Source organism: Callospermophilus lateralis, chromosome 2, assembly GCF_048772815.1.
Source record: "Callospermophilus lateralis isolate mCalLat2 chromosome 2, mCalLat2.hap1, whole genome shotgun sequence".
Taxonomy (NCBI): domain Eukaryota; kingdom Metazoa; phylum Chordata; class Mammalia; order Rodentia; family Sciuridae; genus Callospermophilus; species Callospermophilus lateralis.
This window is the reverse complement of record NC_135306.1, coordinates 204,637,394-204,665,273: the sequence shown is the minus strand read 5'-3', so window position 1 is coordinate 204,665,273 and position 27,880 is coordinate 204,637,394. Positions and strand designations below refer to the sequence as shown.

General features: G+C 48.7%; 1 protein-coding gene across 1 annotated transcript; it reads right to left on the bottom strand.

Moving 5' to 3' along the window:
* Pola2 (DNA polymerase alpha 2, accessory subunit) lies at positions 1-26,773 on the bottom strand. Its single transcript, XM_076847547.2, has 18 exons — positions 26,376-26,773; positions 22,229-22,353; positions 21,761-21,852; positions 21,524-21,581; positions 16,961-17,067; positions 14,654-14,847; positions 14,015-14,103; positions 12,172-12,327; positions 11,493-11,555; positions 10,740-10,782; positions 6,951-7,075; positions 6,302-6,340; positions 5,550-5,623; positions 2,531-2,639; positions 2,208-2,314; positions 1,473-1,532; positions 1,096-1,222; positions 1-388 (listed from the first exon to the last, which is right to left on the bottom strand). Exons 1-18 carry the CDS (start codon positions 26,452-26,454, stop codon positions 239-241), a joined length of 1,797 nt encoding a protein of 598 aa, XP_076703662.2. The 5' UTR covers positions 26,455-26,773; the 3' UTR covers positions 1-238.
* Positions 26,774-27,880: the final 1,107 nt, after the last annotated feature.

Here is a 27,880-nt window from a genome sequence, read left to right as displayed (position 1 = left end):
CTTATTTTTATTTCTCCCAAAGTTGTTTGTGGGTTTGATTCACGTAGAAAAATCCCAAAGCCTTCCCGCCCTTCCAGAGCACTGTTTCCAGCTGGCTCCCCTCGGACACTGTCCTTTCCGGGGTGAGAGCTTCCTTCCAGGGAAGCCTGACCCAGAGCCAGGGCCCCACCCCACCCGGGTCCTCAGAGCCCGCTGCTCCCCTGGGTGCTGCACAAGGAGGGTGGCGAGGCCCAAAGAGTCAGATCCTGACCACCTGGGCAGCAATACATGGGCTCTGCCTCGTCTCTCCGGCCACCAGCGGCCTCCTGAGGTACAGGCGGCCAAAGGTGCCACCCACCTGCCCTTTGGTGAGGCGCCCGGGATTCACGCAGACGCAGCCGAGGATGTCCTGGGGAAGGGAGAAGACTGGCTTTAGAGGCCCTCAACTGGGGACTGATGTGACAGAGTAGCTGGACGCTCAGACCCCAAAGAAGGTTTTGTAAAATGGAAACAGAGTCCATAATATGGTCACTCTGAACTGCTCCTGGGTCTCTGAGACTGAACAAAGGAGAGGTGCCCTGGAGGAAGACAGTCGGCGCTCATACTCGGAGACAAACCGATCCAGCTGTTTCTTGTTTTCCGGATGAGAAACAACTTGCCTCCCGAGGTTGGACCAGCTCTGGTCTGGAAAACGGGGACTGGCCTGGGGGGCTCCCTGTGACAGACTCAGCCCAGCAGGCAGGGCTCGCGGTACAGGGACCACATGACTCCTGAGCTGCTTCCAAGTGTCCTCAGTGGATCCCGCAGGAAGTCATCAGAGCACGGAGGGGCAAGGCAGGGCCTGTGTGCCGCGCTCCAGGAAACCCTGACACGCCTGGTGGGAGCCACTGTGCCAGGCCTTCCCACTCACCAGTGGTTCCTGCTCCATTCCAGCTACACTTCACCCAAGGATTGGTCATCTTGTCCCACCTTCTCCCCCAAAGCCATGAGGCCCAGGGCTAGGTCACAGAGGCCACCATGCCCTTCAGCAGACCTACAAAGGGTGAGTGCTGGGTGGCCCGGGAGGGAAAGGCAGGGACCAGCTCTGGAGGTCTGGGAAAGCCAGCGCAGACCTACCTTCACGAAGTACCTCAGCTCTGAGGGGACTATGAGGACGTCTGGGGTGACCGGCAGCTGTGCGTAGGCATAGAAGTTCTCATAGTCGATGGGCATGTCCTCTTGGGGAGGGTACAGTGGGTAATAGCTGCAGAGATGAGAGAGGGTCAGCGCAGCAGGGACCAGGGACTCTGCCCCAGGCCCCTGCGCCGACTTCCGCGCACTTGTCTTCACCGACCGGCTCTTTCTTTTGTTTGGGGAGACAGAACGCAGGCTTTTGGTGACAGGGTGACGTCCCCTGGTAGTGAGTGGCCTGGTGGAGGCTCTGACAGAGCTGTCACTGCTCCATGACCCCAAAGTACTCTCTTTGCAGCCAGCTGGCGGCAGCGAGCGCTCACCTCCTCTGGGTCAGGATGTGCTTGAGAATGCGGCTGAGTCGGTCTGAGGTTCCAGAGGAGCTGGGAGCAAGCACAGAAGAGGAGCGACCCAGCTAAGTGGCCAAGACGCAGCAGCAGGACACCTCTGGGGAAGCCTAGCCCTGCCAGGAGCAGAACACACTGTCCCCACAGGAGGGAGGCAGCACTAGGGGTGAGGGAGAGCAGGGACCCTGGTGATCAACACATGGCCTGGCCAAGAGGACCCAAGGTCTGCACCCCACTGAGCCACCAGGAGCACCCACCCACCTTCCCAAACCACCTCAATCCGCCATCTCCTCCCTGTCGAGGGCGGGAGAGCCAACTGCCAAACCAAAAGGTCAGACTTGGCTGCATCTAACCCTCACCCTGTTCCACCGGAGGGAGAAGACCCTGGAGGGCAAACCCACGGCCCGCCCTCCACAAAGAGGACACAATGTCTGCCCAGGTCACAAGCCAGGAGGTGGAGGGAGGGAGGAGCGGGGAAGACCCAGCTAAATGCTGGAGTAGACGGGGGCTCCCAGGACTCTCACAGGCTGTTTAGGTGAGGGCAACAAATGTGTCCACTGCTCTCGGCTGCGGGGACATGGCACATGGCCAAAGGGTTTGGCATGAAGTGCGGTCCTCAGGACATGCTGGTCAGGAGTGCCCAGCACTGCACGGCTGGCAGGCTGCAGGGAGCCGGCTGCCACACTTGCTGGCCTGGAGTGTACCTCTTACCTGCTGATCTCCTCGGCCCCCATGTGGAATAGCAGATCCGTGGACGTCAGGCCAAAGATCACCCCATTTACAGAGAGGCTGCAGGGCTCCGACACAAACTGCACTCGCTGAATCAGAAGGTGGGACACACACATGGCACAGGGCAGCAGGAAACACTTGCCCACCTCGGAGACACTGGAGGGGGCCCACCCACGTGCAGTAGACTCAACTGTCTTTGCTTGTCACAGAATGTCTTAAGAGCCAGGCTGCGTGGGGACCCCAAACAGGCTTCTCCTCCCCCAAAAGCTGCCCTTGCGCCTCGCTGTCATAAGGGGGGCTGGCACCTTTTTGTCTTCCCGAGACAGATCGGAGTAGCTAAAAGGCGGCTGTGGGTACACAGGCTCGTGGTGCACGTCTCTCAAGGATGGGACGAAGACCAGGTGGGAGCCGGAGCTGCTTTGTCAAAACACAAGAGAGACAGTGAGAGCTGCTGGGTCCAGGCAGTAGGCCACGTGGCCCAGGAGTGAGGGCTGGACACCGCAGACCCTCGGCAGGGTGGACGTGGAAGGCGCTCTGCCCCAGAGAGGCTGCCGCCCTGGACACATGCGGGAAGGGCCATTTGCCCTCATGTACACACATCCATTTTGACCAGCTTCTGGGGCCCAGGACACACCATCCCTTCCTCTGTGTGGCATCCCACTGGGGGGCAGAGGAAAACTATTATTTGGTAGAAAAAGGAAAAGAAATTGAGATCTAGAAAATCTAGACTGACGAGGATTTGGCCAAAGAATCCTGGGCTCAGAGCAGGCACTGGGCCTGGAGTTCAACCCTGATCCCTGGACACACACAGCAGAGGCACTGAACTGTCCCCCAGACGCCTGGCCAGGTTCTGCCATAGAAGCTGGGGACTCCTGTCCAGGGAGAAACCAGGCACTCTGGGCAGATCGGAGGCTGCCTTAGTACTTTCATGATCAAGCTGAAACCCCTTGAGTAGCCACAGGCTGGGCGGGCCCCGACAGGACAGTGAAGACGCACAGGACACGTGCTGGCTTCTCTGTGCCAGTGCCCGGGTTTCGACCTCGGAGCCGACGGGCTCGCAGGAGTGGAAGACACACTTAACAGCAACAGCAGGAGCAGAGAAGGCAGCAGATGTCTGCTCTAACAGAGGCAGAAGGAGAATCTCTAGGGTCACAACATGAGGGAAGCTGCTAACTCTCTGGGCCAACTGTTTATTTTCCCCGGCTGCACAAAAGAGGAAAGGGGGAAAAGCCAGTTTCCTTGGCTCTTCAGCTTGGTTGGCAGAGGGACCTTTTGTAAACCAAACAGGCGTAAAGCATTACTTTGGGGCATGTTTAAAACCTGCCAACAGCTCTTGCTTCCAGTTCCTTTTCTTGCTGACAGTGCTGTGGCCCTGCAGGCATAGGCACAGGGATTTTAACGTGTGATCTTGGTGTTGACTGCTGTCACCCCTTCACTTGTCCATCATGCCTACTCCCAAGAGTGAACCCAGACTGCGTGCGGCAAAGGAAACCAGGATGTTGAGACCAAGGGCACTCTGCGAATTAATTACAATCCCTTTGGCACTGAAGGTTCATTTTGTTATTCAAGTCCACCTCTGGTGCTGGAATCGGGCGAACAGGCCAGCGGGGAGGGGACTGAGGACATCTTGGCTCTAGGTTCCAAGGACTCATAATCTGTGATGCATGCAAAGAATGAGGCACAGCTGGCTGCTGTCAGAGGCTGGAGTTGCTGTCTCAGGGTCGAATTTGGAAGTGAGCTTGTTGAGGAGGAAACAGCTTCCTGGCTTTGGGGGAGGGATCAGGAAGAAAATTCCAACTGTCTCAGTATCATACAACCTCACACATCACATGGGGCGGGGGGTCTCACAGCCGCTCCCTCACATGGACAGCACAGGAGCTGGTCCTTCCTTGCTGGCTCTGTCCTCTACTGACAAATGAGCGCAGTGCTTGGCATTCCTGACCTCTAGGAATAGAAAGAAGTCCTCGGCCAAGGACCACTTATATACTATTTCTGGAAGGGTGGGGCAGCTCCCGCCCCGTGGCACACACTGGCTGCAGATGAAAGTGCCTGGTAGTGCTGGGTGCCCGCCTCAGGGTGACAATGCCTGGTCTGTTCCTTGTTTGTATCATTGCTGTCAATACCACATGGGGTGAGGAACCTAAATCAGAATCTAAATCAGGACAAGTGATAGGGTGACAGCAGTCAACACCAAGATCAAACTGCAAGTACCAGCCACGCTGGGCCCTGCTGCAGCCCCTATGGATTCCCATGGCTGACAACAGGGACATGTGGCCCCGATCCTGCTGCTGCTTTTTATTTTTGGTGTGGGGGTGGGGGAGGGTGTCTCCTGAGCTCTAAGCATTCTCCAGATCTGATGAACCTGGCTGGCATCATGACAGATCTGAAGAAGTGGGCAGGCACCTGTGTCACTGTCACTGAGGGAGGGAGTGGGGAGGACTTTCAGATGACAGGCCCCGTCTGTCTTCTGGCTCCGGGGTGAATTACTGGGGTGCTCACTCTCAGGTCTGCTGCCCCCTGCACTGGCCCACACTGCCGGTAGAAGGAAGTGTTGTGACTCATCACTTTGGGGATCTGTTTTCATGCCCAAAGGTGGAAGATTATGCACCTTGTTTTGAAAACCACCTTTGTTACAGGCTTGTTTTTAAAAGCTCAGCACAGCAATATTTGTTTTTTTATGAGCTCAGCTACGGGCAGGCAGATCCCACGAGAAGCTCTGTTACTACACCAACTTCTTCAGCCCCTGGCACCTGGGAAAAGGGACAGGACTGGAGAATCAGCTTCCCGCATCACTTCCTGCTTCTAGCATTAGACTCTTCCTGGGACCGACTTTCCTTTCAAATTAGGACCGCACAGCTCTTCCATCACTGCTGTGACTTCTGCAGTTCCTTAAGATCCCCATCCTCAGCAGGTCCCACTGAACACGGGAAGCACCAACTCAGGGAAGGAATTGGCTCACCCCAAAACGGTCGCCCAAGGAGAAGCCTGGGCCTCATGGGCTCTGCTGCCAGTCATAAGGACCTCTCAAAGCCATCCCAGAACATCCCCATGGACACCAGGGTGCATACAGAATGAGAAATAGAAAGAGAGGAGAAAGAGCAAGGGAAGAGCGAGGGCTGGTGCAGCTTTTCCTTTCAAGTTGGTTTAACTCGGCGCTTCACAAAGCCACCGCATCACTTGGAGTTCAAGGGTTCTATCTGATCTCATAGTTCAAAAGGATGAAGAGGATGGGAACTACCACTAAGGTTTAAATAGTTCCGGTTTCTTAGTGGGAAGCCCTAGAAGAGGAAGTTTTGGGTTCTGTCCAGCATCTGGAGTGCTGACCTTCTCGTCCCTTCGATGATGGTTCGCAGACACTGCCTGAAGACATCTTCAAATGGGCTTGTCAGCAGACAGTTCTGCAAGGCAAAGGATGGAGATTTAGAGGTGGTCTCTGGTGTCATTCACGTGTCATACTTGCTAGGTGACTCTTGGGTGATGGCTGTCGGGCTTGGAGCTGAAGGATGAAAAGGACACGCTCTCTGTCCACCGGGAGCTGGATCCAGGTGGGTGGGGAGTACGTGAGGAAGAATCAATCTGCTGAACGTAGGATGAGACTAGCAGGAAGAGGAGGGTTTGAAATCTTGTCCATGAAAGGTGAAGTAGCCTGAGTCAAGGGCAGGAAGCCCTGGCCTTGGTCACAAGGATGTCCTAGGAAGGGCCATTTGTGTTTTATGGATCTAAGTATAGCCAGATGGTCACCAGCTCAGGGCAGTGGCCGGGGCAGGTATGGTCAGAGCACAGCTCCCACCTCAGGGGTGCCTGCGCTTCAGCCGCTGCTCTTGTGACTTAGCACCAAGTGCCACAAAGAAATCAGTGCACTTCACCCCCCACCCCGCCAGTTTCCAGATGGCCTTATATCCTAGTGAAATGAGTACCTCAAATTCAAGATATTTATTAATGCCTGGCTACAATATTTTTTGATTAGCCACAGGTTTAATTTAGATTTGTTATAGATGTGGAAAGTGGAAATAAAAGCAAGGCCTGGACCGAAGGGAAGTGCCCGGTCCTCCTCCTCACCATCCCGAGGCACTTACCTCCACCTGTTCGTGCTTAGCATCCAGGAAAGGACCAAACTGCCCCGAAAGGGAGAAACAAAGACACCAAAAGAACAAGTCAGGACTGCACAAGTCTGCAAACACCTATAGGTGACTTCTTGCCATTCTCTGCCCAGGGTCCCCTGTCCTGCCAAGGCTGCCTGGAGAACCTGGGGACATTGCGGGGGGGGGGAGCAGGGCGCGCCCTGCCAACTCCACAGGCAGAGACACCTGAGGCCTGTGGAGAGAGGCTCCCAGGGCCCACAACCTGTACTGCTGCCCCTCCCCAGGGCACTGGGCTATTTTCTTTCTATATCTAGCAAGGACAACTGACCACCATGCTAACAGCAGGACTTTAGACACAAAAAGATTTGGTTCAAAAGCTGGAAAAAGGAAACAGAGGCAAGAATATTGTAAAATCAATGAAGAGAGAGAGAAAAAAAAAGCTGGGCATTTAGATTTAGTGAAGGCCTCTAGATCACATTCACCTCTCGAGAGATGCAGACGGAGAACTAAAAAGGGTTTAAAAACAACAAGAACTGACGTGTTTCTGAAAGACTTGGAACAGCAGCAAGACCCCTTTCTGAGACCGACTCTGCTATTCTCCCCCAGCCACCTCCCTGCACAGAGCCGTCCCAGAGGCTCCTACCAGGACACAGACATCCGGCCGGTCGCGGTTGATGATGGTGATCAGGTCGAGCAGGGGCTCGTAGGTGATGCTGTCAGACGTGGTGTAGGGCCCACAGGCAACCATGACCATGGTCTGCTCAAAATCTAAGACAGAAAGGACTGTCAGGTCTTGAGTAGAGGACAGGCACTGGGGTGGTGGGAGCAGGAAGGGCCTCTGGAGGAAAATGCCCCGGGAGTCCCCACACTGCGTTTCCATATGTGTGTGGCCTGGGGACCCAAGGAGGAAGACCTCGTCCTTCCTCCAAGGGCACCCCACCAGGTGGAGGACACAGGCAGATCTGCAAACAACCACAGCCACAGCAGTGCACCTGAGGGACATGAAGACACGGCCATCAGGAAAGCCCTCACCCTCGCTGAGACTCAATCGTGCTCAGCATTGGGACCATGCGGGTCCAGTGGGGTGGAGAGTCCAGAGGCAGGTGGGCTGAAGGCCTGGAAGGGGAGCTGCAGGTGCTGTTTCCTGTCAGACTTTCTAACAGCAGATGCTTTGCTTTTGGAGAGTTGGCCCTCTCCCCACAGGGCAGGCAAGTGGGGCTGGAAGTCAGGTGCTCTGTCCTCAGCTAGCCCAGGGGCAGGCACATGACCCAGCTCAGGCCATTCACACCTTCCTGCTGGGGTCTGGAATCTGGAGAGGGCCTGTCCCAGGACAGGAGAAAGGCTGGAGCCCTACTCCAGTCCAGGTGTTTGGATGACAGAGCCGGGGGTTCCTGTTACCTGGACACAAGAGCTGCTGGGCCTGTGTCCTGGTACCAAGCCTGGGTCTCCAGCCCTGTCCAGTCTGTAAGCTGTCTGGATTTCCCTGAACAAATTCTGATATTGATCTGGGTCAGTTTTTGTAGCTTACAATGACAACAAAATCCTAAGAACTTTGACTTTTAAAAAAAAAAAAAAAATTGGCAGTCCTAGGGATTGAACCCGGGACCTAGCGCAGTCTAGGCAAGTGCTCCACCACTGACCACCCAGAGCCCAGAACTCTGGCTTCCTAACATGCAGTTGTATAGCTTCCGAGCATTGCTCAACAATTTACCTCAAACTTAGTGGCTTAAAACAAATCTTTCATCTTACATTTCTGGAGATTTAAAAGTTCTAAAATCAAGGTGCTGGCAGGGCAGGTGGGCTAGGGGAGAACCCATTCTCCTTGTCTTTTCTAGCTTTCAGAGGCCACCTGGGTTCCCTGGTGAATGGCTCTGCCTTCCATCTTGGAAGCCGGCAGCCTCACATTTCTGACTCTGATCATCCTGCCATCCTCTTTCATAAGGACCAATGGGATGACAGGCAGCCCCCTGGGTAATCCAGTACAATCTCCCCATCTCAGGGTCTTTAACTTATTAACACAGTTCCTTTTGCCATAAAAGGCAACATCTTCACAGGTTCCAGGGACAGGAGGGGCATCATTCGGTCCACCACCGCCACAGCGGCCCCACAAACAAAGACAAAGCATTCCATTCAATGGGAAAGCAGTTTGTGTGGTGGTGGGCAGGGGACAAAGTCAGGTTGGCTCTGTGTGCCTACCAGAGACGTAAAGGTACCAGAGGACACAGTGAGTGCTGAGAGGGCGAGGTCCACGTCTCATTCGTGTCTCTACAACCGTCTGATTAATTCCTCATCCAAAAGCTCCTGGCCCATGGCTCGGGCTCCTGGTACCTAAGCCATGTTGATTCATCTCTTGAAGTTGATCTGATACCTCCATGCCACCCTTTACACACATATTTTCCTCACCAACACATATTTCCTGATAAACCGTGCAATGTCATAAATTACTAAATTTTGTTCCTGATTCTAGGTCATCTCCAAGAATGACCTCACACGCTGCTGACTGGCACAGGGTAGTGACAATACGCTAGCCTGCCATCCACTGCTAATCTTTTTTGGGGGGTGGGTGTGTACTGGGGACTGAATCCAGGACTGCTCTACCACTGAGCCCACATTCCCAGTTTTTAAATTTTTAAAAATCTGAGTCAGGGTCTTGCTGAGTTGCCCAGGCTAGCCTTGAACTTGTGTTCCTCCTGAATAGCTGGGTCTGAGTCTACTCCTTTTTTTTTTTTAATCTAGTGGAATATTTTGTATTATTTTCATACTAAGTTGTTATTTTAGTTCAACTCAATTCTGATATTACACATTTATTGGAAATACCTGACAGTTATTTAGATTTTATGAGATTTACAGTTGAAAAAAATAAATTGAGCCGGGCATGGAGGCGCACGCCTGTAATTCCAGTGGCTGGGGAGGCTGAGACAGGAGGATCATGAGTTAAAAGCCAGCCTCAGCAACAGTGAGTGCTAAGCAACTGAGGGAGACCCTATCTCTAATAAAAATACAAAATAGGGCTGGGAATGTGGCTCAGTGTTTGAGTGCCCCCTGAGTTCAATAAACAAACAAACAAATAAATTCACATGTCCAAGTTATCCCCAAGCTAATTAAACATTTTCCAATATCTGAACTGAGTATCTTTTAAAATTAAGAATCTAGTTCCTTAGTAGTAGCTTTAGCTATATCTCAGGTGCTCAGCTGACACCTGTGAACAGCACAGGGCCAACACATCTTGCCTCCCACCATCACAAGAATAACTTCTTATTCCAGCTCCTGGTGGGACATAAGTCAGGCAGTAAGATGAAGTCATCCCACAGGAGAGCCTGGCGCTGCTTTTCATCTCTAATGGTGTTGTTCCACTTTGCTTAGAAAAATGCCTAGAGATGTTTTGTCTATTTTTTACTGGTAAATTATATTTGTGGGCAATGGTGGGATTTGTTGGTATCTATTTGTACATGCACACAATATAAGTATAATCTGGTCAATATCACTCCCCCAGTTCCCCTTTCCATCCCCTCCTCCCTCCCCGTTCCCTTTCCTCTACTCCACTGATCTCTCTCTGATTTTCATGAGATCCTCCCTTTCTCTTCCTCTTTCTTCTTAGTTTCCACATGAGCAACACATAACCCTTGACTTCCTGGATTTGGTTTATTTTGCTTAATATAATGTTCTCAAGTTTGCCTACAAATATTTTGAGGCAAAGTTTGCCTAAGTTTCTTTTTGCATTTCCTTATCTACATTAGTTCCAAATTAACAACAGGCTTTCTTAGATTTTTTTTTTTTATATTTATTTTTTAGTTTTCAGCGGACTCAACATCTTTGTTTGTACATGGTGCTGAGGATCGAACCCAGGCCACACGCATGCCAGGCGAGAGTGCTACCGCTTGAGCCACATCCCCAGCCCCTAGATTTTTTTTTTTTAACATAATCTTTTAATTTTGGAATACCTTTAGAAGATAGAGATGACGCAGGACTCCTGCCTGCCTCTCACCCAGCGCACCCTAACATTTCCACCTTAGGTAACTATGGCATAAGGAACCTTGGTATGTTAATTACAGTTAACTCTTGGCTTTATCCTGAGCTCCCTAGTTTTCTCACCAGTGCTCTTTTCTCTTCTAGGATCCGATCCAGGATGCCAATAAGTTATTTTTAAAAAATGCACATCTTTTTCCTTTTCAAAGTAACTTCCAAATGCCTGTCAGTGTGGTCTTTAAAGGATGTGCTTCCTGAAGTCAGAAGTGATAACACTACCAGGTCATGAGGCTTGGACCTGGGGCTCTTGGACAAAGGGCCGGGCGTCCACAGATGGGCTATGTCCTCACTGCGCAGCTACATCACCCCTAAAAGCCCTCGGAGCTTCCTGGGCCTGTGCAACGCCCTCCCAAAGCCTGTCTGCCACCCTCACGGTTGGAAAATTGGCTTTTGAACCCAAGCTTACCTCCGTCCTCCTCAGTGGGCTGATAAAACGGAAGCGGCACACCCTTAAAACAGGAGAAAAACTCAGCTGAGGTCTTGCTCCACCCTCACTTTGGTAAGGAAGGTGAGTGGGCTGTCTGTGGGTGTGTCATGGGAGAACAGAGGGCGGTGTGAGGGGAGGGCGCACCTCTCTCTGTTGCTCCTCGGAGCTAACAGCCCAGGGGCAAGAGGACCTGTCATTTTTCTAAATGGCTCTGAGTGCAAAGCAGCCCAGGCAATGGAAGGTCACTGATAAAACTCTCACAAAATGCCTGGCAGCCAGTGGCAGCAAAGCAGGTGCCTGGAACATCAGTCTACTTCTGGGCAAGGATGGGAGAGAGGGGTCCTGTGCTTTCCCTGGCAGTCTCTGGAGGGCTGTCACCTGGAGCAGTGACAGGTGAACTGTAGCCCGGAGCCAAATCTGGGGGCTTCCCATTTTTATAAATAAAGTTTTATTAGAACTCAGCCACATTCATTTGTGGGTTGTCTGGGGTTGTTTCTGTCCTTAATGGCAGAGCTGAGTGACTGACAGGAGCCTATGGGCCTCCCAGCCTGAAATATTTGCTATTTGGTCCTTTACAGAATGGCTTGCTGACCTGTGGCCTAGAGGTGGGTCTACTCTATAGAAAGAACTGACTGTTAAGCAGGTTGTTAAGAAGGACCCTTTCCTAGGACCCAGGACTGCATGTCCTGTGCCTGGAGCCGACAGGGAGGGAGGAGGGGCGCCACCCTGTACCTCGTAGAGTTTGGTAGCAATAAGTTTTCTGCCAGTGGTGTTAATTCCTTCCATAATCACAACCTGAAAGAGAAACAACACAGGACTGCTAAACAGGGAGACAAATAGGAGTTTTGAAAAGATTACTTTAAAAAGTATTTTGCAACTGTAAACTTAGCAAATTCTTTTTCTTTTTTTGGTATTGAGGATTGAACCAAGGAGTGCTCTACATTGAGCCACAACCCCGGGCCCTTTTAATTTTTATTTTGAGGCAGGGTCTTGCTGAGTTGCTAAGGCTAGTCTTGAACTTGTAATCCTCCGGCACCAGGCTCCCAAACTGCTGGGATTACAGGGGTGTACCACCATGCATGGCTCTTGAAAACAAATCAAGGGGGCTTTAGAGTAATAATAATTATGCTCCACATAAATGACCTAATTCTCACAACCATCCCATGAGTAAGAATTATCATTCCCACTTTACAGATGAAGACACTGTGGGCTCAGAAAGGTAAGTGCCCTACCCACAGTCACACACCTTGGGTTCTACCATCAGGGAGAACCGAATCCTTACAATGGTGCCTCAGGCCCAGCAGCCACATCTCACAGCATGGGAGAAGGAAATCCAGAAGCAGCTGCCCAAGATGCAGCACTCATATGTGCAAGAGGCCTCTTGCACCCCAGGCAGGCCCTCCTATCTCACCTGTCCAGGAAACAGAGAGTACTCTTTGAGCTCAGTCAAGTCCACTGGAATCTGAGCACCTGAGGAGTGCTCCCGGTCTCCCTCCAGAATCACTGACTTGCTGTTCAGTTTCCCGTTGCTGTCACAGCCTATCTGGCCCAGCAGGGTGACAGGCTCCTAGGGAAAAAATGGAATAATGTAAGTATATGACAGTCTTTGGGACAGCAGCGCCACATCCAAAGGCAACAGGGCAAAGGCAAAACAAACCCCACACAACACTCGCTTTTCTGGCTGAGTATCCCCTTGATTCTGAATTGACACATCACTACCAGAGGTGGGGCACCTAGTCCACCCACCCACCATGTGAGCCCCTCCAAGAGGCTGCCTGAATCTCCAGTGAAGGGGCACTTGTCCACACCCATCATAACCTTGACATCCATGAGTAGTGGGCTTCGTAATAGCTCCCACCTATGGAGCCTGGTTCCCAGGCTCTGTTCTCAGGGCTGACGTGTATTAACTCATTTAATTCTCACAACATGGGCTAGGTATGACCACGTCCATTTTAAGATGAGGAAAACAAGAGCAGAGAGTTAGATAACTCAGTCAAGGTCAAACCCAGGTGAAGCCTAGGTTTCAAGTGCAGGACTCTGGCTCCAGAGCCACATCCCTAGTCACACACCATGCTGCTTCTGAACAGGAAGTTCTTCGTTAGATTGAACAAAATCTTTCCCCCAATGGCTTCCTCTGTCATGTTCCCACTCTTAAGAACAAACAGAGGAAGTCTAATCTTTCCTCCATGATTGTGCATCCCTGCCCCTACCCGTACTTCCTCCTGATTCCTCCAAAACTCCTGAATAGGGCAGTTTTGCATATCTTTTTCCTAACGGATCATTCTTCCCTGGATGCAAACACATGACAAAGACACTGTAGACTCTTGCATGCTAGGTATGGTGGCACAGGTACTTCTTGGGAGACTGGGGCAGGAGGATTACAAGTTTGAGGCCAGCCTTACTTAGCAACTTAGTGAGATCATACCTCAAAAAAGGGTCGTGGGGGGCTAAGGGTGTGGCTCAGCCATAGAGCGCTCGCCTAGCACATGCAAGGTGCAGGGTTCGATCCTCAGCACCACATAAAAATAAAAATAAAGGTATTGTGTCCAGCTACAACTAAAACAGTTTTTTTTTTTTTTTAAAGGGCTGTGAGTGCCAGGTATGTGGGTGTGGTGGTGCGCGCCTGAAATCCCAGCAGCATGGGGGGATGAGGAAGGAGGATCATGAGTTCAAAGCCAGCTTCAGCAAAGGTGAGGCACTAAGCAACTCAGTGAGACCCTGTCTCTAAATAAAATACAAAATAGGCCTGAGGATGGGGCTCAGGGGTTGAGTGCCCCTGAGTTCAATCCACGGTACCCAAAATTAAAAAAAAAATGGGCTGGGGGTGTAGCTCAGTTGTACAATGCCCGAATGAAATCCCCAGCATCGCACTCACACAAAAAGAATCTTGCAGGAGGTCTCTCCTTAGATGAAGAGAGAAAGCACCAGCACATATGCCAGATTTTAACCCTGATGCAAAGATACTACCGGCTGTCACTGGACCAAAACAGGGGAGTCACTGCAATGACAGAGGCGGAACCAGGGGAGTCACATCGTTGAGGTAATGAGACTCTGGAGATCCCATTCTCGCTGCGACCTTATCCTGGACTCCTGAATGCTTCTACCTGTAGGAACTCTCCCAGGCTTTCTGCCTCACCTCCAAGGGGAACACTCATAAGGCTTCTTCAGAAGGACCCATTCTGCCCAATTTAACCAAGACAGAAGTCTCTCTGCCACCGTGAGACTAATTAGCGAGAACTCTCAGAACCACTTACTTGGGCTGGGACCAGAAGAGGAGTAAAGGCCTCGATCCTGTAATGTTCCTTGAGTTCACTGCCAAGCTCTTCTATCTTACAGGTCAGAACTGTAACCCCAGAGGTCAAAACGTGTTATGCTTAAGACATTTCACTTGCAGAGAAAACACGGCACATTGTAAAATATTAGTCAGTCATTTTACAGAGGCAGGGAGGTGCCCAGACATCCAAAGCCCCAGCCCATTGGTTGCTGAATATAGGGGTCACATGGCACAGTCCCAGGGAGTTGGTGTGAATCGCCACCCTTCCTCAGGTTCTACTGAAGTTTTGGGCAAGTCGAGGCAACCTGGAGAGGGCTCCCAAGGAAGAAGCCATAAATATCCTTAACTTTAAACGGAATTTCTTTCATAGCTCCTGTTTTCAATACTGGATGTGGGTATGTTTCTTCCTTGGCAAAGTGATGGACTTGGGAGAGTTACTGACAGCACCGCCAGCGCCCCTCCTCTAACAGGCACCCGAGGACTCTGCCAGCTTGGGTATTCAAAGGCTGCCTTGGAGCTTATTCTGCAGCTCAGCCCAGCCCAGCCTTTGTTACTTCTCTAAACCCCTCCTGGGGGTTTTACACCCACCAGAATTTCAAAGGGAAACACCGATCACCACCTTCTCGAATGTCCGGGAGCTTCTGGAACATGGATTTGTAGCTCCCAGTCAGTGGCTCTGGATACCCCAGGACCTTCAGGCTGATGCTTCCAGCTCCTCCTCTCCCAGACCACGACACGCCCTGTGCAGAGCCAAAGGTGGTGACCACTTCTCCTCGGTTATTTCTTGAGTTGTATTTCTGGGAGGGAGTAGCACTGAGGGGAACAAAACAGACAGTGTTCACAGCTAACAGAAGGGAGGAATAAACAGGGTTACATTTGGGAAATGGGCCCTTAGAGAAAAACCAAGATGGCCTTTAATCAGCGTAATGGGATTGGACATACTGGGACCTTTCAGGAATCTCAGGAATGAGAGGCTGAGGAATACCAGATCGAGAAGGAATACCAAATGTGTTTAGAGAAGTTTAAAGACAGAAACATCATTTTAAAAGGTTGTCGTCCTGGTATTAACTAAACAAAGACACAACTCAAACTCTGAATCGAACGAAAAGCAAGTTTCAGGTATCATTTTCCTTTCTTCTTATGAATTGTCAGCATTTATCAGGACATTCTGAGCCTGGATCTGTGCATAAGCCAAAAGTTGTTGAGAATATATAAAAATTCACAATACAGTCCAAGGAAGGGGGGGAAAAAACAATAAAATGAAGTTAGCAAAATTACCAATTTCCCTGGTGTCTAAGGAGGTGCAGACGTCATGAATTAACAGTCACCAGTGAGCAAACATTCCCATGCTCCAAGGCCAACTGCTAAGCTCTCATATTTCTACTCCCTGGCTGGGGAATCACACCAGAACACACAGACACTGCTGATCTGCTCTAATCCTTCAGTTGTGAACATCACGTACCTCCAGACGGGTCTACTTAAAACAGACTTCATTTACTGCACCAAAACTCTGCAGGAACTAGTCTTACATGGGGCACTACTGCCTCTGGGGCCACCGTTCCTTCTCTCCAGATGGACGCTATAGAAAATGAGCTCAACTAATTATCTCCATCTCCAGTGCTGCCTCTACCTGAATAATTTACAAGTTACTTTCATAAATTACAAAGCCAGCTTCTGATGTCAGCTTTATTAGCGTGTATTAAAAACTGACGAGGCAGCACATCCCTGACCTCTCCGAGTTCCTCCCTATGAGACTCCACGGCCCTTTCATGCAACCAGGTGTGCGGGTTTCAAAGGACTGCAGTTTGGAGAACTAAGCTCTCGTAAGGGGCTGGGGCATTCATGAGAACCACTGCCACACACTGGGTTTCAAAGATGTTCTTAGTTAAGCTTGTTTTCAAAAGCAGTCCGAAGCAGGCGTGGTAGTGTACGCCTGTAATCCCAACAGCTTGGGAGTTCAAAGCCAGCCTCAGCAATTTAGAAAGGCATTTAGCAAATTAGTGAGAGCTTGTCTCTAAATAAAATATTTAAAAAGGCCAAGGATGTGGCTCACTGGTTAAGCACCCCTAGGTTCAATCCTCAGTAAAAAGAATAAAAAATAAAAAGCAGTCTAAGATCTCTCCCAAGCTCTACTGGACCACGGTGAAATCAAATTGTCCTTCAAAGTTCGTGACCATTCGTCCTGAAAGTCTGCAGAGCTTCTGTCTCTGCCTTTCCAAGGTATTCTGGATGGTCTAAAAGTATGCATCTGGGGTGGTGACTCTTGGTGATTGGGATTTCCCTAAGTGGTTAACGTCACCGTTCCCAACCATCCTCTAAAGTACCTGTAAACACTTCTACTCAGCAAAGCACGTACCTATAGGATTCCCTAACATAAGACATATCATTTACGGATTTCAAAAAGTCACATATGATCTCTGTGGGTTTAGGTGCAGTGGTGGCAGCAGGGAAAAAATATCAATTAAGTCCGTGTAGAGTCTTGGTGACAAGGAAACTCTCAGAAACTAGTTGTAACCTGAGTGAAGAACAACAAACAGGTTATGCAACATTATGAACAAAGATGTGTGTTATGCTTTTTAGAAAATAAACACTTTAGATTACAAAAAGAAGAAACAAACTGACAAAAGCAGGCAAAAATGTTTGTTTCTACTGGCAAGACTCTGGGCTTCTGAGCAGAAGGGCTGCCTCCAATCAGGCCTCAGTTTCTGACCTAGGAAACCAGCCCTCGAGAAGTGGGCAGAAAGCGGATCTCCTCGGCTACTATAAGACACGGGAATTTTCCACCAGGGAAGAGAGCCGGGCGGCTGAGCCAGAGCTGCACACCCACCCACGGCAAATAAGCTACTCAGCAGTCAGCCTCTGCCAGGCAGCCAGAGAAAGGGGAGGAGGGCTTCCTTCCGGGCACCTGAATTAGTAGGATCCATACCTTGGAGAAAAACTCGATGGAGAGAGGAGCTGATGTGGGCTACGAGTAGACACGCTCCTTTTTGTTAGGGGGGTTTCTGGCATGGTGATAGCTCGCTTCTGAGGACCCTGGAAACAAACAAGATCCTAGTCACCCTGGACCCAAGTTGCTGATTATGTGTAGAGCTCCTGAGGAAGAAAAGGGCCACCAGTGCCCTAATGAAGGGCACAGGATAGGACACAAACGGTTGGTCCCTCAAGGTCCCATCTTCCAAGTATAATTCCAGAAAGAACTCTTCAACAACATTGGCCCCATTTTGAAGGAAATTACAGAAAACACAAGCAATGTTTTCTTTTTAAATAACAAAAAAACAAAACAAAACAAAACAAAACAAAAAAAAAAAAAACAAACTTTTTTTTTTTTTTTTGGTACTGGCAATCTAATCCAAGGGTGCTCTACCACTGAGTTATAGCCCCAACCCCTTCCAAAATTTTATTGAGACAGGGTCTAATTTGCCCAGTCTGGCCTCTAAGTAGTGATTCTCCTGCCTCAGCCTCCTGAGTTGCTGGGATTCCAGGCATGCGCCATCCCACCCACCATAAATATTTTCCAGAAAGAATCACCAGGAGGGCAATCTGTCCTGTCAAATCTTTGGTGTGTTTGCTTTCTGTCCCTGCCTCTTTGCTTTAGAACAGATCTGAGTTTGGCAATGCAATTATTTTTTTAAATTGAGTTTAATTTTATTTCATTTGTAGGTGGACACAATACCTTTATTTTATTTATTTATTTTTATGTGGTGCTGAGGATTGAACCCAGTGCCTCACATGTGCCAGGCAAACACTCTACCACTGAGCCACAACCCTAGCCTGGCAATGCAGTTTTGATGTGCCTGCACACATTTTCCTGAGAAGGGGTGGAACCGTGTTACACTCACTCTGGCCAAATCTACCACACATTTTCCAAATTAAAGATGGGACTGATTCCAGCAGATAACGTGGCTGAGCTCATACTTGGAGAATAGTTAACAAACACCTCATCCATGGTCACTTCTGGGTTTGGTGCTTTTTTTTTTTTTTCTTTTTCTTTTTTGGCTCATCAACAAGAATCCAAAGATAAGCTCAGAATGGAGGATAAAATCCAGCCAGAGACACAGAGCTCCTAGAATAACTAGAATAACTTGAGTTCAACAGGAAAGACAAATCTTTGCCCAGCCCACGAGCTCCTCCTGCTGGTGTATTTAAGTCATGCCACCCAGCTACGGTTCCATGGTGGCTGCAAGAGACAGAAGCCAAGAACAGATTCAAAATCATTAAATAGCTGCATGGTAACCAGATCAACAAACCCTCCACGCTACTTTCCTCATACAAGAACAATGTCTGAATATGCCTTGATACTTAATACTTTTCCAGTTTTTAGATATATGAAAATTAGGACTGGAGATGTAGCTCAGAGGTAGAGTAGTTGCCTAGAATGTGCAAGGCCCTGGATTCACTCCCCAGTACTGGGGGGAATATAAACACACACACACACACACACACACGCACACACAGAGTTATAATCTTAGTCTAAATGTAAACTTCAGGTATCTACACTGATTTTTTAAAAACAATTTATTTGTTTATTTTTGGTGGTGCTGGGGTTTGAACCCAGAGCTTCGTGCATGCAAGGCAAGCACTCTTCCAACTGAGCTATGTCCCCAGCCCCTACAATGTTTTTTTAATTAATGTTTTTTTTTAGTTGTAGACACAATACCTTTATTTTATTTATTTATCTTTTTTTTTTTTTTTTAATGTGGTGCTGAGGATCAAACCCAGGGCCTCACATGTGCTAGGCAAGCGCTCTACCACGGAGCCACAACCCCAGCCCCTCATTACAATCTTTATCCTTTTGAGTAGCTGTGCTATTTGAATTGCTGTATGAAAATTTACACAACTAACCATCTTTTGCTGAATGATGGGTTGTTTCTAATTTCTGGTGATTACAAATAATGCTGAGAGGCATATCTTCATGCATACAGATTTTTCCATATTTGGATTATTTCCTCAGGACATATACCTTTGGCGCTGGGGATGAAACCCAGGGCCTTGCACATGCCAGGCAAGCGCTAACCACCGAGCCCTACGCACCCCCCAGCCTACCTCGGAAGATTTTTTTGCAAGAAAGAAATACTGAGACAGGGTAAAAAAGATTTTATGGAGGCTGGAACTGTAGCTCATTGGTAGAGCGTGTGTGAGGCACTGGGTTCCATCCTCAGCACCACATAAAAATAAAGATACTGTGTCCATCTACAACTAAAACTAACTACTTCCCCTCAAGATTCTTCTACAATTCAACAACCATCATGGGCCAGGCATTAGGGAAAAGCAGATGAACCAGTGTCCATCCCTCAGAAGCTTCCACTCTGAGGGAGGCACATCATTTTGAGGGTACCAAGCCCCGTGGAGATACACAAAGCAAGAAAATAAGCCATGGCGGGGATGAGGTGGGGTCTGCCATTTGAGGCAGGTTTAAGCTGGACGCGTTTTTTTATTCTTGTCATGTCTGAAGACCAGAAAGGAGAGCGGTGTGGAGGAAGCAGAGTGAGGGCCCCAGGAGAGGGCAGGGCAGGGCAGGGCAGGGCCAGTTCGTCACTGGGTCACAGCCTGGGTCAGGCTGTAAATGTCAGCAGGGAGGATAGGAAGCACAGGGAGTGGTGAGCAGGAGAACCCTGACCAGGCTTTCTTCTGAAAGGAACACTGGCTGCTGCAGGGAGAATCAGTTAGAAGAGGCCAAGGAAGAAAGAGCCAGAGGACTGGAGAGGAGGCTGTCCAGTTGCTCAGGGGACAGAGAGGCTGTGGGCCCTTTGTCTCCTGACAGAGGTGGTGGGAAGTGGCCAGATCCTGGAAGGAAGGCAGATGGGATTGGAAGCTAGTTGGATGGGGTGTGAGAAAAAGAGGATTTGAGGTCTGCAGGGTTCTTGGCCTGAGCAAAGTAAGAATGGAGGTGTCCTTCACTGGGATATGGACTTTGAAAATCATCTCTGGGGGGAGCTGGGAGTTGGGTTACATAGTCTCTCCAATCTTAACAAACTCGAAGGGAAATATTTCCTGTAGGTTGGGGAGTGGGCTTGGGACTCAAATCCATAGCCTTGTACATGCTAGGTAAGCACTCTACCACCGAGCCACACCCAGCCCCACAGTTTCCCATAATATTTTATGCATCTGGTTTGTGTACGAAAATTTACAGGGCATGTTTTTGGTTTCTCTGTTCTTCAATCAGGTTACCAAAACAACTTAGCTTCTTAGGACGTGATTTGCTTTGAAAAATTTAGGCTTATTCCATGTTCATGGATTCCCACAAATTCAATTAGTATAAAGGGTAATTACAGCTGGGTGTGGTGGTGCACACCTGTAATCCCAGTGGTCCCTAGACTGAGGTGGCAGGATCCTAAGTATAAAGCCAGCCTTGGCAACTTAGCAAGACCCTGTCTCAAAATAAAAACTAAATAAAGGGCTGGGGATGTAGCTCAGTGGTAGAGCGCACTGGGTTCAATCCCTGGTAATGGCTATTGCTGAATACACTGCCAAGGGGGGCCTTGTTCTTTATTTACTCATTTTATCTTCAAGCCACCAAGGTGGGGGATGCTTCTCAAGGGCAGCACCCATCAGTGCCTTTTTCTTTTTTGAAACAGGGTCTCTCTATGTTGTCCAGGCTGGTCTGAACTCCTGAGCTCAAGTGATCCTCCCGCCTCAGCCTCCCAAGGGCTGAGACAACAGGCACACTCCACTGCGCCTGCCTCAAGCCAGTTTCATTGACTGCCCATTACCGAGTGTCTAGGACAGTGCTTAGCATACAGTAGCTGCTCAATAACTGAACAAGTAAAACCTGATTTTATAGGTAAGGAAAACTGTAGCTCAGTGACAAAACAACACACTAAGTTGTTCACTAACTGACTCAGACTCTGAAGGCAATACTTTATCATTACTCTACTGAGCCTCTCACACTGGGGTCCAACACCACAGAATGGATTATTCAATTACAGTATCTCCACTTGGTATAAGATTCTGCAATCGGGCTGGGGATGTGGCTCAAGCTACCGTGCGTGCGGCCTGGGTTCGATCCTCAGCATCACATACAAAGATGTTGTGTCTGCCGATAACTAAAATAAAAATCAATTAAAAAAAAAAAAGATTCTGCAACCATTAAAAAAGGGGCAACTGGGGCTGGGATTGTGGCTCAGCAGTAGAGTGGTTGTCTAGCACATGCAAGGCCCAGGGCTTGATCCTCAGTACCACATAAAAATAAAATAAAGATATTGTGCCCAACTACAACTAAAAAATAAATATTAAAAAATGGGGGCAATTAGGGAGAAATTGTATTTACAGAAATATTTATAATATGCTTGCTGAAAAAAGCTGGATAACTGTATGTTCACAATTATTATTACATAAAATATTTATGTATCTAGTTGGAAGGAAGACGCAAATTAGAAATATAGTAGGAACTATAGGGGAGTGATTGCTTTTCCCCTCAGATCTATACAGGTTGTGATAATATTAAGAACTGCTACTTATAGAATGCAATTTGTACACAACATATATTCACCTTAGAGGGTGTGGTGTAAGAATTCAAAAGGGTCTCCTCTTCTTCTTCCACTTCGATTCTAAAAACATTGGTTAAGGAAAACAATAATGAACTTCCACTTAAGGCAAGGGCTGATTAAATAGAAATCTAAATATTAGGTAACTTTTATTATTTGTTTCTAAGTTCCACATACAACCACAGGCAAATTGTAAAGTACAATATGTGACTCGATGGAAAACTTTTGGCAGGAAAGGATACAGCTCTTGTATAGAAATGATGTCTCTAGTGCCCGCATGCCCACTGTCCTTGGAGCTTCTGTGCCAGGTCTTAGATAATCTTTTGCTCAGAATCTGAGGAAGGAAGACAGTGTACTATTAACCTGTAGTCTCACAATGGGAGAAGCATTTCCCACAGCCTTGAGATAATAATAGGCATTCAAATATAATCAAAGATAACAATTCTAATAACACCATCTTCTGAGTAATTTTAGGGGTTCTACATCCATTCTCATTTAATTCTGACAGTAATCACAAAAATACAGATTATTAGAATCCTTGATGGAAGAGAAATCTAAGGCTCAGAGATACTAAGTAGCCTGCCCAAGCTCACAGTAGGCCTGGAATCCAGGCCTGATTCCAAAGCCCTTACTCTCCTGCCTACATTGCACACACCCCTACGGAGCAGGGGCAGGAGGACATCGTCAGTTTGCCCACATTTTGTTCTTACCTCATGTTCAAAAGTGCTCAGGACCTCAGAGGTGAGGTGAGCTTTCTTGGTGCTGGTGCAGAAGGCTATGAGCTCGCCCACCATCCCCTCCTCGTTCTGTCCGTACAGAACACACAGCTCTGCCACTATGGGGGGGAAAAGGGGACAGGTAAGAATTTGGTTCATTCTTCATTTTCATCTTGCAAAGTGAAAACAATCCTCTATTTATTTGCTTGATATTTATTCAGCATCTACTAGGGCAGCCCCATGCTAGGCACTGGGAACACAGCAGCGAACAGGACAGAGAAGATCCTTGTTCTCCTAAAGTTTATCAAAAAATAAATAAAATAGGCCATATGTTAGAGCTGGGAAGGGATCAGGAAATTGGGGAAGGGGTTGGCAAATTCAAATACGGTGATTAGGGAAGGTCTCTGTGAGAAGGTGACATTTGAGTAAAGACTTGGAGGAAGTGAAAGAGCATGTCAGGCAGTGTTTAGGGGAAGAGATTTCAGTAGAGGAAGCCACAAGTGCAAAGATCCTGAGGTAGAAGCAGGATCAGTAAGGTCACATGACTAGGGAGCAAGGAGAGGGAAGAGGAGTTGAAAGGGCACAGGGATCCAAATTGCTGGTCCTGTAATTACCCTGTAATCAGAGTGCTGTGAGCAAGTAGGAAATCACTGGAGTGTTTTGAACAGAACAGTGACATGATCTGACTTCCATTTAACAGGATCTCTGGATGCTGTGTTAAGCATGGACTGAAGGGAAAAAGGACAGGATCTGGGGGGACAATTAAAAAATCCCGGAGGCTGGGGTTATGGCTCAGTGGTAGAGCACTTGCTTAGCATGTGTGAGGCACTGGGTTTGATTCCCGGCACCACATAAAAATAAACAAATAAAAGAAACTAAACTAAAAATATATATATTAAAAAAAAATCCTGGAGGGCTGGGGATGTGGCTCAAGCAGTAGCACACTCGCCTGGCATGCGTGCGGCCTGGGTTCGATCCTCAGCACCTCATACAAATAAAGATGTTGTGTTCGCTGAAAACTAAAAAATAAATAAATATTTAAAAAAAACTCTCTCTCTTAAAAAAAAAAAAAGAAAAGAAAAGAAAAAAAGAAAAAATCCTGGGGGCTGGGGATGCAGCTCAGTAGAACACTTGCCTAGCATGAGCTGGGTTTGACCTCCAGATCTTAAAAAAAAAAAAGAAAGAAAAGGGGTTGGGGGGAGAGAAAAAAAGAGAATCATGGCAAAATCCAAGTGAGAGGAAAGAGATGATGGTGGCTTGGATCAAAGTGGAGGTGGTGACAAGTGGTGACTCTTGGTAAAGTACAGCCTGAAAAAACAGGAGAATAAATCAGGCATCACCCTCCTGTGTTCATATGTATACACGACCGGTGGAACTCCACATCACGCGCCACACAAGAACGGGGTCCCAACTGGAATGTTATACTCCATGTATACACAAGTTAAAATGCACTCTACTGTCTAAGAAGGACAAAAGAAAAACACTGAGGAAAAAGTACACCCTGAAGACAAAGCCAGTGGGATCTGCTGACCAGGTGTGAGGTGTAAGAAACAAAGAAGCCAAGGAGGAAGTTCATTTTTCAGCCTGGGCAAGTAGAAAGAGGGAGCGATTATGACCTGCGATGGGGGAGAGAGTAGGAGAACTGCTCCTGGGAGAGGGAGGAGGTACCAGGAGCTTAGTTTTAGACATGGAGTTGGAGATGCCAATTAGACATCCAACAGGACACATCAAGTAGGCAGGACAGACCACCTGCAGTCAGGTGAGAGGTGCAGCTGAGACTTGAATTTGAGAATCAGCAGCAATTAAATAAGATATAAATCCATGGAACCAGGTGAGACCAAGACAGTTAACACATCTAGAAAGCAGTGGTCCCAGATCTGAGCCCTGGGTGCTCCAACGCTAAAATGAGGATGAATCTGCAAAGCCTGTAAGTGGTGAAGAAAAACCAGGAGCAAGGACAGAGAAGCTGAGAAAAATGCATACTAAGGAAGAGGAAATGAGCCAGGCGCCACGGGGCACACCTGTAATCCCAGGTATCTAGGAGGCTGAAGCAGGAGGGGATCTAGAGTTTGAGGCCAGCCTGGGCAACATGGTGTGACTCCACTGCTAAATAAATAAGTTATTAAATAGGAGATGATGAACAATGTCAAATCTGCTGGTAATTTAGATGAGGACTGAGAATTCATCCCTGGCTTTGGTAGGTTGAAGGTCAATAGGAACTTTGGTAACAGCAGTTTCAGTGAAATGGTGAGACGGAGGGAGCGCTTACTGACAGGAAGAGAAATGTGAAGATCAAGTACACACAGCCCTTTTGAGGTTTTCTGTAGAAGAAAACTCCAGTTGAAAGAGGAGTCAACAGGATACTTTACAGACAGAGGTAAGAACAACATTTCTATGCTATTTAGGAAAAAAATATCTTGGAGAGAGAAAAAAAGAAATATGTGCCTGGCACAGCAGTACACACCTGTAATCTCAGTGACTTGAGAGGCTTAGGCAGAAGGCTAGCCTCAGCAACTTAGCAAGAACCTGTCTCAAATTAAAAAACAAACAAACAAACAAAAAAACAAAAAGAAAAAGGACTGGGATGTAGCTCAGTGGTAAAGCATCCTGGGTTCAATCCACAGTACTCTCCCCCAATAAATCCCTCCCAAATATATAGAGAATTGCTGGAGTGATGTCCTTAAGTAAATAAGAAGAAATGGAGTTTAGGACTCAAGTGGGTGGTTTGGCTTTTGCAAGGAACATGTTTATTCACTGTAACAGAAGTCTAGGTATATGCCACACACACCGGTAGGGGAAAAGTAATGGTAGCAGCTGATGGAAGTTTTCTAATGCATCTATTTTCTCAGCAACACAGGAAGCAAGTTCATCAGTTGTGAGTAAGGATGGGACAGAAGACATTAAAGAAGAAGGGAAAAAAATTAGTCATTATAGACTTGGAATAGACCAGGGAAATAGGGTATGACTCTCAAGCAATTATGGTCTTGTTGAGGCTAACCATTATGAATGCAAAGTCTAGAATTCCAGCACCTGTGCCCAGATGGGCCTATGTGAGTTGGAGCAGCAGGTATTTTGGTCTGCTGGTACAAATTTGGTTCCCTGTTGTTTTGATTTCATGTTTGCCAAACAAGTTTCTGACTAGTTTCTTATTCAAGTCTCCTTTTAAGAAAAGAGAGTCTCCTTTTTTTTAAAAAAAAAATATATTTTTAGATGTTGATGGACCTTTATTTTATTCATTTATTTATATGTGGTGCTGAGGATTGAATCCAGTGCCTCACACGTGCTAGGCAAGTGCTCTACCACTGAGCCACAACCCCAGCCTGAGAGTCTCCTTTTAATTCTCCTTAGGGATTTGAAATATTCTGGTGTCTATGAAAGGAATTTCTCGTCAGAAAATAATATGCTTGCATTCTGGTTTTATCTCTAAAATAAGTTTAAAGTGTGGATGAAGGGCTGGGGGTGTAGCTCAGGAGCACAACACCTACCTAGCACCCACCGGATGCTGGGGATCCCATCCCCAGGACTGCAAAACAGCAACAAGCAAGTTGATGAGTGGTAGGGCAGGTGCACATCCCTCCCAGTTTTAAAACAGAACTTCACATCTCCTGAGATTTTGCTTCAAATAATTCCTTACCATCGGTCCACCTGCTGGAGCCCTGGACTGGGGTTCACACATAACTTTAGCAATAAACTCTCCTTTTCTGTGTTCCTCCATCTAGACACAGAGGGAGCTGACAGGCTCCCCGAAGTTCCTTTCAAAGCTAAAATTCAAACCACAAGGGGTTCATATTTGTCCAGACCACCAATAGGTTGACGAGAGAAGGGCTGGGTCAGTATTAGGGTTTCCGTGGACTGGACAGGAGGAGCCAAGAACAGAAAGCTACAGTCTAAAACCTCCAAGTCTCTTCCTTCAGCAACCTCCAGCCTCAGGGATGCCCTCGGGTCCAGTCTGAACTTAGCAAGTCTCAATTCCACCTTCCGACACTCCCGTGTAGATTTAAAATCGTGCTCTCTATTCTTTTTTTTTTTTTTTTTTCGGACCCCAGGGGTACCCCGGGCGCATTCCGAAGCCCCCACATCCCAATCTCAAATTTTTCTCCCCTAATTCCCCCCGCCGCGCGGCCGACTCCGCAGGACTCACGTTTCTCAATCTGGGCGTCCTCGCAGTCCAAGCCGAAGATCTGCAGCTCCTCCGCCAGCTGCTGGGTGGACACGGGCATGGCGACTCAGCAGGGGCCGGGGGCCCGGCCAGCCCAGCTCCGAGCTGAGCCCTAGACGCCCGCGGGCGAGCGGGGCGACGAGCAGGGCAAGGTTCTCTAATCCTTTCAGTCCCTGGGCCCGAGACCGGACGTCACCAAGCGACCCACGACCTCGCGCCCAGGCGTCAATCACACCGAAATACTTTTTATTTTTACTGTGGGGGTAGCCCCCCAGAGCTCCGAAGGGAAGGCGCGGAAACCTCGAGACGGAGGAGGTCCTGCTCGGGGAAAAGGTACCCCCGAGCTACTCAGTTGGGGAAGCAGAACCCAGCAGCCGGGAAAACCCGCCAAATGGTTTGCGCTGCGCGCGCATGCGCGAGGCCCGGGCCCGCCCCACTGCGGCTGCGCAGTTTTCTCCCGCCGCGCGTCTGACCTCCAGCCACCGAACTCCGCGCGCACCTGTTTTCCCAGCGTCGCCGGTTCTGCGAGCCTTCACGATGCTGTTTGTCCCCTTTTTGTCCTGTACCTGGGCTCACAGGCGTGAGGTGTATACGTCCCCGAATATCCGGAACTTGCTGTGCCCGCGCCGGGGAGGAAGGTCGCGTGGACCCTGCAGAACCCCTTGCAACCCTCCCATCCCGCCCTGATGTGCCCCTGGTCATCCTAAACGGCGGCATCCATAGCGAATCTGGCAGTCGTGGCTGTCGTCGTGCTCGTCACCCAGCCGCGGGGATAGGTCTCCCTTCTGAACCTGGGACACTTTGGTGGATACGGGGCGGAAAATGACTCCTGATGTAGTTGGGGGCTTTTAGATTTCCAGGCAGAGGTTCCCAGTGCGGGGTTGGGCGGTTGCGAGGGAGGGTGGTCACTGCGGGAGAGAGTCCAGGTAAGACGGTGAGGTGGTAAGACGGTTCTGGAATATTTCCGAACTGTTTGAGCCAGAGTTTTCATTGACCCAGTCCGGATCAGGTGACCTTAAGACATCATACTCTGGATAGAATGGAAGACTGATGGGGCCTTTCAAGACAGCAGTTTGGCTCTATAAAGAGCCTTTTAAAAGGTGTCCCTCCCTTTGTCTTTGTGGTACCAATTATTGGAATCCAGGGACACTGCGCTACATACCCAGCCCCATACTGGGGTCCCCCACCCCTGCCTTTTTTCTTTTTCTTTTTCCTCTCCTCTCTTTGAAACGGTGTTGGGCTGAATTGCTGAAGCTGGACTCCAACTTGCCATTCTCCTGCCTCATCCTTCCAAGTGCCTGAGATTACAGGCGTGAGCCCCTGGACCTGGCTAAAAAATGTCCCTCCCTCCTGACAGCAGATCCTACCTTAGGAAACAGCCCCAAATACAGGCTAAGTTCTTTGTACTTACCATGTTCTCTGCAGCCTCATTTACCATATTAAAAGCTGGAAGATGTGTGAGCATCTAGTTAGGGGGTTGCTGATGA